We start from the raw sequence: 14,471 nt of genomic DNA, 5'->3' as shown, positions 1-14,471 counted from the left end.
TCCACATTTCAACCAAGAATCAAGCTTTTAGCAACAGGAAAACAAGCTGAAGTTTTGCATTAATTCACCAAAGAATTCAAGGGTGAGTAAAGTTTCACAGTTAATATATATATATAGATTAACAAGTAAAAATGTATTTCAAAGCTATCTTAAGTGTTTTTTTTAAAACTTAATAGGGCTGGGCCGCAGAGACCTGACTAATTTAAAAGCTGGTCCACGGAATCAAAAAGGTGGAAAAGCGCTGGTTTAGATTACCTGCTGTCCTGACCTTCAAGTGTGGTCTAAACAAACAAAGCTGATTCTTATATGTTAATTAAGAACATCTGTTTGGTAGAAAATAAAGAATAAATCATTGAGATTGAAGCATAACAAATAAGTAACAACTTAACTGATTAAATTGGTTTTAGAATGATTGTAAGTATGTTTTCCCAGTAAAATGTAAATGTTTATTGTGTTTTAATTCTTAAATTATTATTTTACTTTATTTATTGTATAACGTGTTTAACATGCTTGTAACGGTAATTTAGCTAGGAGAATGAAACTTACATTTGTATTCTTCTATGATCAATATAACTAAAGTTAGAACAAAATGAATTGTTGTTGTTTTTCCTGTTATTCTCCATGGCGGAGGGGACACTACCTGTGTTAATGACACACCTTTTGAAAAAGCATCATTCAAATGTTGTAAGCCAATGAAAGGGCTGATTTCAGTCAGGCATATCTTCCTGCTTGACACAGAAGTGATTGGATCACCAAAGTAAATTCCTCTTTGAGCACTATATTTAAATAAGCATCAACTCCTATCCTGGTTCAAATCTTATCTTTCTGATAGGCTTCAGTTCGTCTCTATTGGGGAGGTAAAATCGGCATTATCAGAAGTTGTCTGTGGTGTTCCGCAGGGCTCTATTTTATGTCCCTTGTTGTTTTCATTATATATGCTACCGTTAGGTGACATTATTGAGAGGAATGGTAATCAGCAAGAACTGCCAGACTTTCTATACAGCAAGGACAGTTTACGTGTTTTCAGGATATTGGCGCAGCAAAAGTAAATCAGCCAAAAGCACCATTTGACATTTAATTTGTAGTTACCAACACTCATAGGTGAAATGTAGAAATAAAAGTCAATACCTGTGTGACAGACAAAATTATTCTTTGTGATACATTTCCCTCCCAACCTGTGAGGAGGCAGTGTAAAGGGAACAGAGTGCCATGGACTGCATGGCCCGACAATTCATTCCCAGTGTTAGGTAGAAAGGGGGCACAGCTGCGGTACATTAAGTCATTGCCCCAGAGGGAAAGCGATGTGGCAACCGCATATTGGAGGAGAAACAGCTGCACTCGCTAACCAAGTGGGCGTGACTGAAGGTACAAATAGGGGACGTAGCTTTGTTTATGGTTAACGACTTCAACACCATGACGTATGCACGTACATCAAATGAAAACCCACTTACAGTACCATGCCGTACCTGCATATGTCAAGTTTCCCATTCTATTCTATGATGGGTTTCTTAGTCTAGTGTTTCAGGTTTCATTCTCTAAAGCTGTGCTAGTACTGTGGAATGTGCAATGAATATTGGAGGAGGGTCAGGTGACATTTGTATCCAATTGCATGTCATGTAACGATTCCAGTCTAGCTGTGGGTATTTAGAAGGCTGAGATATATTGCAGGAAGCCATTCAGCCTTTACAAGTATATATATATATATATATATATATATATATATATATATATATATATATATATATATATATATGTGTTTTAAATTATTATTTTTGGATGTATTATTAGTTTTACTTGTTTAGTTATAGTTTATATAGTTTTAGCGAAAGCTAAACATGGCAACGTACGTGGTCTTTCTATAATGAGAAACGGGAGTGAAGTTGGTTCGGAGGATTTCGATACCAGCTACAGTGATGCTAACTTATCACTCAGCAATGATGATGAAGAGGAAGTGGAGCCAAGAACAGTACAAAACTGAACAAACAGAAGAGCATGCAGCTACTTTACAGGTAAACCAGCTGCAAATGGGAAGCTGTTTGGTTTGAAATGGCAGTACTGTGACCAAATACTATCAAAACACAGCACTGGGTACAGGCAATGCGGTAGCCAGATCCATCACAATGCCTGCGCAAAGTAGCTGTGTACACGCCTTTGTGACTATCCCTCCAACACAAGGGAAGCAGAGACCGCAAAAAAGGTGCAGGGTCTGCTACAAAAATGAAAACAAAAGAAAAGACACAAGAAAAATGTGCAGTGGTTGCGAAGGCAACCCTGGGTTCTGTTGTATTGAACATTTCAATAAATGGCACAGAGCAAGTTGATAATGGCACATGTTTTGATGTTGTTTGATTTTATTTGATAATTACTGTTTACTGATTATTATTGTTATTATCGTTATTAGCAACGTTTTTGTTTTCATTGTTAAAAAAACAAAAAAACGTTTTTTATCTCTATATTGATTATGGGTTTCATTTTTACATCTGAAGTTGAAGTGGTTAAGAGAAACTCTGAAGGACAAAAGTAAAATAAGCATGTTTAGTGTTTTTTTGTTTTGTCAAGTCTAATTGTACTGTTTGTTATTTATTAGACGGCTAACATGATCCAGAGCTGTCCCTACAGGCCAGCACTTACCAGGACATCACTGCACTTTGTTTCACAAAGAACTGTATTTACACCACAAGCACTTTAGCATGCACTGTGGACTTGTGTATGTGTTTTGTGTTTCTATATCTATCTATTCATATATATATATCTATATATATATATATATATATATATAGATAGATAGATAGATAGATAGATAGATAGATAGATAGATAGATAGATAGATGGATATATATATATATATAGACATATCTATAGATATATATATATTAAAAAAACAGTTACCTGCATAAAAATATCAAACGCTAAGTGACTGAGTCAGGGCGACCACAACAGGTACTGCGGTTCAGACACCGAGCGTGCACACATGATGCATGGCTCGTGTCTCGCCATGTCATAAATGCCGTATCGATATCGTATAGTCGAAGCAGGGTAATAATGCAAAAGAGTCGGAAGTGCCGTGCGTTGTAAGTTGAAGCGTCGTAAGTCGAGGAGCGCCTTTATAATGCATTTAAAATATATAATAATTTGTTATTTTTTTCAAATCACCAACCTCTCCAAAAAAAAAAGGACACACAGCCCCATAGTCTGAGAACCGCTGTTCTACAGGATTCTCGTATCTTTTGCTACAAAACACTAATGCAGCATCTGTAACTATTGCAACAATAGAAATTGCAACAATGCAACAATAGAAATTGGTACTGTGGTAGGAGAATCTTTTCCAGATTTTGAACTTTCAATCCCTACTTTAGGTAGGAATTCCAGCTGTAAATCTCCCTCCCGACCAGAAGGTTGGTGGTATGCTTCCTCCTAGATGGGCAGCCTCGACGGTAGGTTGAAACCGGAAGGTGACCATAATAGGGGAGCATGTAGTTGCACGTAACCGGAAGGACTCCATTGCAATAAGCTGTGGGACGGCCCTCTATTGGAGAAACCATGGCGACGGGTTGATTGCAGGGAGGAGTTTGTCGGTACAAAGGGGAAGCAGATACGTCAGTACTCGCTCTTGTGCTGAAAGCTTAATACAGCTGGAGCTTGTGTTTTGTTATTGTTTTTGATGTGCTTTGTAGAGGAGGAGTAAGAGTCGGGAGCTGCAGCCACGTAGCCAGCACTAAACCCGGAGCACATCCCTCACAGCACAGCACAGCACTCACCACTATTCCTGGAGGAAAGCAGCACATTTTCCTGCACGGAGGATTGTGGTTTAGGAGTGTATTCTTTTTGTTTAGAACAGGACTGTAACCTGACGTGTTCCCCCCAATACCATTGCTGGTAAAGGGGTGGATTATTATTATTATTATTATTATTATTATTATTATTATTATTATTTAGCTCATTTAAAATAAACACAGATATTTTGGGAGAATACTGTCTGGACATTGCATTGTTTTACCACACCACTCACATCCTGTTCACAGTAGGATACCTGAAAATGTAACTATGGGAGAGGAAAAATATTTTATCAAAACTTTTCCAAAAGGTTTGATAACTCTTCAACTAATCTGGCCTTTTGACAATGATGAGAAGTACCAATGTAAGATTGAAAGTGATCATATAGTTTTGTCAGAAGGAATTGATTCTTGTGACTCTAAAGTTGTCATTACATTAAGTACAGTGGAACTGTCTGATGAAATTGAAAATTGAGTAGAGAATGGAAAAAATTAATTAAATGATGAATTCATGAAAATGGTTGAAAGTAATGTACTGAGCAGTGCAGCCAAAAATTGCATCAAATGTTCATTTATTTTCAAGATCTGTTTGCAAAAGGCACTTACGATTGTGGTGTCACAGATTTACATGTAAAAAAGATTCCTACATATCCAGATAGGAAACCAGAGTATGTAAAATAATATAGAATTCCACTAGCGGAAGAACACACAGTACTGCAAGGTGAAATGTGAATTGCGCTGTTGCATGGTTTAATAATGAACAAAATAAAATGTTTAAACAAAAACAGCAAAAAGGCACTTGAGGCCAAAATAAAATAGACAAACAAAACGAACAGACACTAACAAACGGCATGAACACTAAACACAAAACAATTATGGTGCTGGTGCTTCTAGCAGTCGTAGCAGTTATTTATTTTTATTATTATTATTATTATTATTATTATGTTTATTATTATTATTATTATTATTATTATTATTACCTCCTCACTCTGTCCAGTTCTTTCGCCCTGAACACACAACCCCGAGTGAGTAAAACATGACTGAATAAATATATACTGTTGTGCCGGGATTCAATTACTAATTAATTATTCACTTGAATCCCAGCACGTGAACTAATTTGTGCAACCCCATGCTCACATACTACTACATACTTTAAATGCATGTGAAGTGTTTGTGCAATCCCAGTGCCTAAATACAACTATATATTTTAAATAACTCAGCTACACAGACCCATTTATATCCCGTGCAGCAATGTCTATACACCAACATTAACACTCCACACGCAATACAGAACACATAATACGCACGGGGCGGGCACTTGGCCACAGTCTTGGTTACATGTATGGAAAGTTAATGGTATGCTTCAACTTCAATGCATAAACCTGTGACTAATTTAGGCATTATCTTAGCTGATTTAGTTTCAGAGTATGGTCTGAATATTTACTGGGAAAAAAGTACAAAGTCATTCTAAAACTCAGGGAACTGATAAACAGGGTAATGGTTTAGCTGATTCTTTAGCAAAGGAAGGAGCTATCGCTGGTAATTTATGGGAATGTTCCACAAAGAGAACAGTAGAGATTAAAGTAACTACTCGACAACAGGCAGCTAATGCTAAACCAGACACAGTAACACAGCTCTACACAGATCAACCAGATTATGACCTAATACAAATGCAAAAGGAATATGATACAGTAGGGAAATGTATAGGTTTGTTTCTGACCCTGTAAAGATCATGTTTAGCCAAAATAATACATTTCAATTATTCAAGGACTTATTAGTCAGGATTGATAAAACAGGAACCCCAAAGTGGGTGGTCCCTTTAAGACACAGAGGAATAATGCTTCAACAGACACATGATGAGTCATGTGGTTGTCACAGGGGGGGATAAAAATATGTATGACACACTTAAGCAAGTAGCTTATTGGCCAAATATGTACAGTGATGTTATAAATTATGTAAAAGGATGCATAATTTGCTGTCAGTTTCAACCCCCTTCCAGTAGGCATACAGCACCGTTGCAAACTAAAGGAGTAGTGTTACCATGGTCAGACATACAGATTGATTGGATAGGTCAGGTTACAAGGTGGAGGAAATAAATATTTACTTACAGTAACTTGTTGTTTTACAAAATGAATAGAGTGCATTCCTGTACTGAATAACACAGCCGAAACAACGGCTTTACTGTTGTAAATCATTTGTTTTCTAGATGGGGCCTACCTTTGAAAATAGAATCTGACAAGGGATCGCACTTCACTGCTGAGATCTTGGAAAATGTATGGCAAACCTTGGGTGTATTTCTTACCGTCCTGAATCGTCCGGACAAATAGAGAGATCTAACCAAACCATAATTAATATCCTAAAGAAATATATTTCTACATCAGGGAAAGATTGGGATAGAAAACTACCATTGGTTTTGATGGCTATAAGATTCACCCCAAATACTTCAACTAAAATTACACCCTTTCAAATGATGACTGGTAGAGAAATGATTATACCTATACATCTACTGCAGTAGTTTTCAAACTGGGGTACGCAAGCTCTCGTTAGGGGGTACGTGAGAAAAATCCTGTAGGGTGAACAACTGATTTTTTTTTTACCACATTTTAGTACTTTGTGACTTAACACTAGAACGACCAAGGCACCCATTTTGACCATTGTTTTAATTTTAATTTTAATTGCGGTGCGTGTGTTTAAGAGACGGAGCTGTGCTTTCCTGACTTTTCCTTAATATATGTACTAATTACCCTGACAAAGAAACAATCGCGTAGCTGCAAAAATTAGTGAGATAAAATACCATCATACGTATTCTGACCAGGAGCGGTCAAATTGATAGATGCATATAAAACATATTATTATTTGTATTTATCAGTCAGAAGAAGAGCGACCAGAATTATTCCTGGTTTAAAAGGCATGTCATATGCAGACAGGCTAAAATAATTGAATTTATGCAGTCTTGAACAAAGAATACTAAGCAGCGATCAGATTCCAGACATTCTTTGAAGATTACACCTTTAGAAGGATGTGAGACTTAAGAGGATTATAAATTGAAATAACTAGTTTTTGGTCTGTTTTACAAACCACTCCTACTGTGAAGAGCAATCACACGTGACTTTGTTAAACAAATTCAGATTGTTATCAGAATTGAGTACCCAGCTTCAAATGATATGTTTCACAGGGATTAAAATGACAGTCTCCCTGATTTTTCTAAACCTGTCAAACATAGTGAAACAGTGCCATCTAGTGGAGAATGGAACTACAAGTCGAACTGAAATTAGTTATCAAATTTAGAACAAAGAAATGCAGTCACACAATGGAATTACAATTCTCAATAAAACAGAATTCAGCAAGAATTATGAGAATATGAACCTTTTTGTTCAAAATTAATAAAGTAATATCACATTCAAATCTCTTTGTTGGATTAACTGGATGGACATGAAAACGTTTCCAAGATTGAACATTGTCATTGACATTTGAAAAGCTTCTAAACATATTAGAATTAAAATCTTGATGAATAAGTATTCTAAAAGGTCCTGCAAGGAAATATCATGACCGCGTAGAATACATGTTTTAAAATATAATTTCTTGCAAGAAGACATAAGTGTTATTTAGTATTAGCAAGTTTGAAATAATGTAGGGGAGAAGGAATCTGAAATATATAAAAGACTATGAGGTATCATATTTAAGTTATAGCTAAAAAGGACAGTTTGCTTAGAATATGATAAAAGTGTCAATGAAGGGCGTTGACTTTTTCCAGACCTCATTCGAAAGGAACACCTCTGATGAAGAATTTACCAATACGATGACTGAGTCCTGATTGAGGACTTACCAATGGAATGACAAGTAGAGTCGACCAATTGAATAACAATAAATCTAAGAGACACACCTATTCTCAAATGTTATAAAAATTCAAATACAGGACATGATATATATCAATATAGCTATCTCTCCCTCACCTGCTCATCAAAATCAAGACCACCTGATTCCTGATTCCTGGTTCCTGTTTATTTATGCTGGAGTGAACTCAAAAGACTGCTTGTTTGACTGCTTTACTACTAAAGAAAATATTCCTGCTACAAGTGAACTCCAAGACTGTGAACTTTTGGACAAAAGAAAAACTTTGTCATCACATGGACTCAACGCACTGCGAGAAAGACTACCCAATAACAACTACACGCTTCACTGCAACGCTGACTTCAAATAACTACACACACGCTGTCGTGGTAAATATATATTTAGTTTACAACATCTTGATGGTGCCGCCAATATTTATATACATTTGCAATCTATTAAACATGTTAAATGCTTGATGTAAACTGCTAAAATAACTTTAGAATGTGCCAATACAATTATTAAATTTATTTAGCTTATTTTAAGACATTTCATAAAATATACTGTGCAAACTTAACTGATTGAATTACTTCTAAAATTTCTATAATCTAGATGGTTTTAACTAACTAAGTCAAACTTTCTGGGTATCAGAAAAACGAATGATACTTTATATTATTTTGATACAGTAGTTTTTATAGACCTTTGATATTTTTTCTTAACATGGTATAACTTTGTTCTTAAATACATGATTAAATGAAACTTGATACTGTAAAGATTATTTGGACTATTACATTTTTGTTAACAATTTTATAACCATTTACATTTATTAAAAATTAGAGTTTTTCTGCACTGGTCACGTAATTTGAACGAACGCTGAATTTATAAATTAAATTGTATTTTTAGTACAATTTAATTTATAAATTATGGAGAGCCAATGGGGACAGTGGATTGATTCATGGGAGGCAAGATATCTATCTCTGTTCTCCCGAAATTCTCCCAAATGAGGCTACCACCTCAGGGTTTGCCTCCACTCTGAAACGCTGGGACCCTCCTTAAGAGGAAGTCAGCTGTCCTGTTTTTTTCACCCTGACCCTCACCCTGGCTCGGCCAATTGAGCGCCACCCCCTGGAACCTCCCGTCCTCGGTCGGCAAAGGAATAGCCTGGACTCGAACTCGCGACGTCCAGACTGTAGAGCGCATCCTGCACTCCACACGGAATGCCTTTACTGGATGCGCCACTCGGGAGCCCCCAAGAGCTGAATAGTTCTAAACAGGCGGCTATTCTCTGCACTCTGCCGTCCGACAGAGTAGACAGCATGGATCTGAAGTCCAAGCACACTCCTAGATAGGAGGCTGTCTGAGGTGTAAGATGGCTTTTCGCATGATTCACCATAAGACCCAACCGTTGAAGGTGGACGATAACCAGTAACATGTGAGCGTCTGCCTGAGCTGGAGACTAGGCACAATGAGCCAGTCGTCCAAATAATAGAGTACTTTGATACCTTTGAGTCTCAATGGGGCTCGTATAACTTCCCTGTGCTTGAAAAAGGCATCGGGAGCTAGAGAAATGTTCCTTGAAAGGCAAACAGCAGGTACTTAAGTGCGCCGGTTTTCATGGGGATATGGAAATTGGCATCTTTGAAGTCCACTGTGGTGAACCAGTTGCCTGGCCATGAACGACTGCAACAGCTGTTGCATTGTCAACATTTTGAACCTCCTTTGGCTGAGAATGCGGTTGAGGATTAGTCTGAGGCCACCATCCCACTTGGGCATGGAGTAGAACCTGTCCTCCAACTGGAGGGGGTATACCATATGAATAGCCCGTTTTTGCAGCAGAGACACCACAGAGTTGTCCTGTTGGTCCATGACTGATGCTGCAGTGAGTAGCCGGTCTGAACGGTAATAAGCACCCAGATGTCTGTGGTGCACTGACGCCAATACTCCAGATGGCTCCCAGGAATGCCAGCTCCTAGGGACTGCTCTACTCTGAAATACTGAAATTGTCAGTACTGGGAGTAGCTGGCTTTGTAGTCGACGCTGAGCGGCTGGTGTCGGTGCACAACTACATTGAGGCTACAACACTCAGGAGCTGAACCTGACAAAGCCTGAAGCAGCGAGTGTGTGTGAGAGTGTGTGAGTCGGCTCCTCCACTACCTGCTCTGAAGGAGAAAGAGTAAGACACATACGAAGCCGCTCCAATTTTCTCAAGGAGTCAAAGACACCAGCGTGTGGGAGAAACAGGGTTCAGCCAGTGAAAAACACAAAAAAAGAAAGGTTTGACCATTAAAACGAGGGGAGAGACAGTCCGCCACAGCAGGTCTTCCTGTCGCTGTGTCGGGGATGACCCACTCTGCCACAGAGCTCGACTCCAGAAGAGGGCGGACTCACTCAGACACTCCCTTTCCTCAGAAAAATTATAAAAGAGTGTTACGTAACTCACTACAAAATAGCTTTTCGTGAGCTAGAGAGCAGCGGGAGTCTCAATCTGTGCTCGAATGATGTCGGGGAGGGCCAACCATTTGATGGACTGGTTCTGGGCGGGCCCAGAAGAGGTTTAGTATAATCATTCATTGAAAGAGCATGGAAACAAGGGTTCTCCCATTTATAATGGAAGGTTTCCTGACTGAAGGAGAAGTGCAAATTTGTCATGCAGATATACTGCAGTAATATTTTATTCTTACCTCTGAAGAGGATTCTCCAGTGCTTTTGCTTGAACACTGGGCTGCTGAGCTTGCCCAGTAGGGGAAGATATTGGCTGAAACTCTCAATGAGCTCCTTGGTCTGTCTGAGAACGCCATCGTCCACTGGGAGGGACAGAGATAGCTGCGTTGCCATCAACAACCCCTCGTTAACCTTCTCCAGGGCATGTGCCACATTGAACTGCAAGATAATAAAAAGAGATTCAGCTCATCTAAAAAAAAAAAAAAAAAAAGCAATTTCTGATTAAACTTTGGACGCTTTGCAAGAAGATTTGTATGATATTCAATGGGCTGGCAGTGATGGGCATCTCCTTGTTCAAGCAGAAGGCAGATGGTGTTGATGGACCTTAGTGTTTTTACAGCTCATCTCTCCAGTAGCTATTGACGGATAATGTTGCCTTCAGTAAAAATAAGTATTTGAACTCTAGGGGATCAAGAAATTGCAAGACTATAAAGTAAGGCAGATATACTTCTAAAAATGGTAATTACATATTTGGTACAACATGTGTTCTTTCAAAACTACACATGAGACAAAATGCACAACAAATGTAAGGAATTGTTTCATCAGCTAGAAGTTAATCATGACAATAAATACCTTGTGAAAGGGGAGCTGTTTCCAATCATTTATCTTCTGTTTGGAGATGTGGAGGAGTTCCCAAACGGCTTTCCTTGTGTCAAGCTTCCGTCCTGCCGATGGGATGAAGGACACATCAAGGGGCTTTCCTATGAAGAGTGAAGACTCAAGATCAAACCCTTGAATCCAGTTGGCAAAGGAATGAAGAAAATATTTGAAAACAGCTCAAGCATTAGAAAATCAAAGAATACATCTGTGCAAATGAATGTCCTTTTCAAGTTTCATCATAATTGTACAAGTGATTCTCAAGATACACACAAAAGTCTAAAATGATATTCAAAAAGACAGCTGAAGAAACCGACAAAGAGCCTCTGTATACCCCAAAATAGTTATATTTCAAATAATTTGTGCTGGAAAATGTCCCCTGCAAGTTTTGTGACAATTGGACAAAAAGTTCTCTACATATATGCAGAACTTTATTACTGACTGGGAATAATAAACTTGACAGGCGCAAGACTACATTAAAGTAAGGCATGCAAAATGTCTTTTAAAAATGTAAAATGGTCCTTTTCATTTTATTTGTTTTCATTTTATGTAACCCCCTAATTTGTGTGGTAACTGTGTTGTGTGACAAATCCTATTTTAAAAACAGGCGACCAGTTGGGCCCCACAGACCTTTTAAACTCTGCTTGGTCCTGGTCAGTCCATATAGCTGCCCAGCCAATGAGTGGAACTGTCGACTCATCGCCCGCAGCTCCCCCAGCATCCCTGCAGAACTCTGAGACGTGTCCAGGAACTTCCCTGAGGTTGCTAAGAAAACCACATCCTGTAGTTCCTGGGAAAGAGTGTTGAAGGTGGCATCCAGAAAAGCCACCATTGAGGGGAGCTGTGAGCTGACAGTCTCTGCTGCCACCCGCAGAAGGGGCACAAAACTGTCCCACAAGTCCAACATCTGCAAGATAAATAATAAAATAAAGATTCAAGGTCAAGTAGCAGAGTCGGTGGGGTCTAGAGGTGAAAGCAGTGATATTTGCTGATAGGAAATATTTGTTCTTGTTCACCTGCTCCTCCATCGCTTCTTCTCCTCCACTGAGCTGTCTGTAATTCATCCGAATTCTCTCATGAAGGGAACGCACATATTCAAGCTGCTGGTGAAGGTCTGCGGCCATGTTTTGGTAATGCTCCACCTAGTGAAAGATAAGAAAGGATAAATATCCCACCCAGTTGTTTTGCATTTGTAATAAAGGAATAACATTGTACTTGCGATATATTCAGTAAGCAAGCAGTCAATAGTGTCACTATTCCTACAGCACTACCCTCATAGAAGTTTACCATGGTATTTTTGCACTGTATTTTTGCACTTGTACCATGCTTTTCCATGGTAATACCATGTATTAACCATAATTTACCATGGTTTACCATGTTTATTAATATGCTTTACATTCTTCTTTACACTGCTTTCATATACTTTACCATGCTTTCACTATGCTTTATTAGGCTTTGCTTTTATAAGGGTAACAGAGAACTATCTGAATTGTGTCAAATGGAGCCTTAGTTATCCAAAGAGAAGAAGAATCCTTGTACCATGTTTGTATAGTGGCCGAAAGCCTCAATGTCTGAAGTTGTAATGCTCAGTGACTCAATTGCTCTCTTCAGCTCCAATATCCAGCTCTCTGCTCGCTGCTCCACCCCAGAGGTCAGAAATCTTAAGATGTCTGTGTCAATGGAGTCCAGCATACGAACTGTAGAGGAAACATAAAAAGACAGAATGATTTTCAAAAACAGAAAAAAATACATACTACACAGATGTATCCCTGAACTATATACCTATTTCCTCCTGCAGGACTGAGCAATCCACAGTGAAGAGTTTGTTACTGGTGGTAAAACTCTGCTCCACAGTCATCAGTTTCTCAGTCCAGGCTTTGATCTGCATGATACGGTCATCGTACTGGTTTGCCCTCCAGCCTTGCATAGCATCCAAACTGTCAGGGCTCCACAGGCATATAAACTGGTGAATTTCAGCCAGCCAGCAGTGACTCTCACAGAATTCTTGCACTTCTCTTAGTGCTGCCTGCATGGGGAAACAATCATATTATATGTTTCTAAGTGTTCTCCTTTATAAAAGTTTACCATAGTAAAAGTATAGCAAGGTGTATAAATCACAGTGAAAGCATTGTGAATAGTGAAGCACAGGTAAACACTGTTAAGTCCAGAGAGTCATGGTAAAGATGTTAAAAAACATGGCAAGCCATGTTAAACTATGGTAAATGCATAGTTTAACCATGGAAAAACATGAGCAAACTGCGAAATTACCATGCAAAAATACCACAGAACACTTATAAACATATTATAAAACACTAATTGTTAAAAAAAGAAAACACAGCTTTAAAGATGTGAACAATTCTAATAATATTATAACTAGGGCTTCTGATTCTCGGTTTTAACCAATAAAACCCGATAAAACAACCCGATACAAAAAAATTGATATCAGTGTATATCTGATAAACACCGGAAAACACTGGAAATGGTTACTCAACTCACATTGACTTGACCCCTTTTCTTGTGACAAAAAATAAATACAATAACCTACCCCCAAAAAAATAAACAATAATAAAAAACTTCCCAGTGTAGTTGTGCAATGTCCCTCCTTCCTGACTTGTATCTCGCATTGATTCATCCTGAATACTTTGAACCTACCCCAACTACTGAGTGGCAGCAAATTCCTACATTTCTATTGGAGAATTGTAACATGCTTGCGAGATTTTAAACAAGATTACAATTACAAACAGAGCATTGTTCTTGCTCGCGACACTTAAAGCTATATTACCAGGGGTTCAAATAAAAAAAAAAAAAAACAGTTCTCATATGCAGACCGTCATAATTAAGAACATAAGAACATAAGAAAGTTTACAAACGACAGGTGGTCATTTGGCCCATCTTGCTCATTTGGTTGTTAGTAGCTTATTGATCCCAGAATCTCAACGAGCAGCTTCTTGAAGGATCCCAGGGTGTCAGCTTCAACAACATAACTGGGGAGTTGGTTCCAGAATTCTCTGTGTAAAAAAGTGCCTCCTATTTTCTGTTCTGAATGCCTCTTTATCTAATCTCCACTTGTGACCCCTGGTCCTTGTTTCTTTTTTCAGGTCGAAAAAGTCCCCTGAATACTTGAATTGCTGGCCTTTTTTTATAGCTTCCCCACATTGCCAACAGAGTCAACATAAACTCCTAGGTCTTCTAGACTCCTTCTTCAATTTCAGTATCTCCCATATGATATTTATAATGCACATTTTTATTGCCTGCATGCTGTACCTTACAATTTTCTCTATTAAATGTAATTTGCCATGTGTCTGCCCAGTTCTAAATGCTGTCTAGATAATTTTGAATGACCTTTGCTGCTGCAACAGTGTTTGCCATTCCTATTTTTGTGTTGTCTGCAAATTTAACAAGTTTGCTTACTATACCAGAATCTAAGTCATTAATGTAGATTAGGAAGAGCAGAGGACCAAATACTGATCCCTGTGGTAAACCACTGGTTACCTCACTCCATTTTGAGGTTTCTCCTATAATCAGTACTTTCTGTTTTCTACATGTTAACCA

General features: G+C 38.3%; 1 protein-coding gene across 1 annotated transcript in view; it reads right to left on the bottom strand.

Annotated features, from left to right (window-relative positions):
- LOC117406232 (dynein heavy chain domain-containing protein 1) overlaps nt 1–14,471 on the bottom strand; it is a 304,176-nt gene that overhangs the window by 218,128 nt on the left and 71,577 nt on the right. Inside the window, exons 11-16 of the mRNA XM_059029741.1 lie at nt 12,702–12,945; nt 12,459–12,616; nt 11,936–12,061; nt 11,550–11,826; nt 10,896–11,023; nt 10,283–10,481 (exon numbers count right to left, since the gene is read on the bottom strand). Of these exons, the coding sequence (XP_058885724.1) occupies nt 10,283–10,481; nt 10,896–11,023; nt 11,550–11,826; nt 11,936–12,061; nt 12,459–12,616; nt 12,702–12,945 (1,132 nt within the window). The remainder of the gene's footprint in view (nt 1–10,282; nt 10,482–10,895; nt 11,024–11,549; nt 11,827–11,935; nt 12,062–12,458; nt 12,617–12,701; nt 12,946–14,471) is intronic.

Source organism: Acipenser ruthenus, chromosome 9 (assembly GCF_902713425.1).
Source record: "Acipenser ruthenus chromosome 9, fAciRut3.2 maternal haplotype, whole genome shotgun sequence".
In the NCBI taxonomy this organism is placed as follows: domain Eukaryota; kingdom Metazoa; phylum Chordata; class Actinopteri; order Acipenseriformes; family Acipenseridae; genus Acipenser; species Acipenser ruthenus.
Note: the sequence above shows the minus strand (reverse complement) of the source record. Positions and strands in the feature narration are given on the sequence as shown.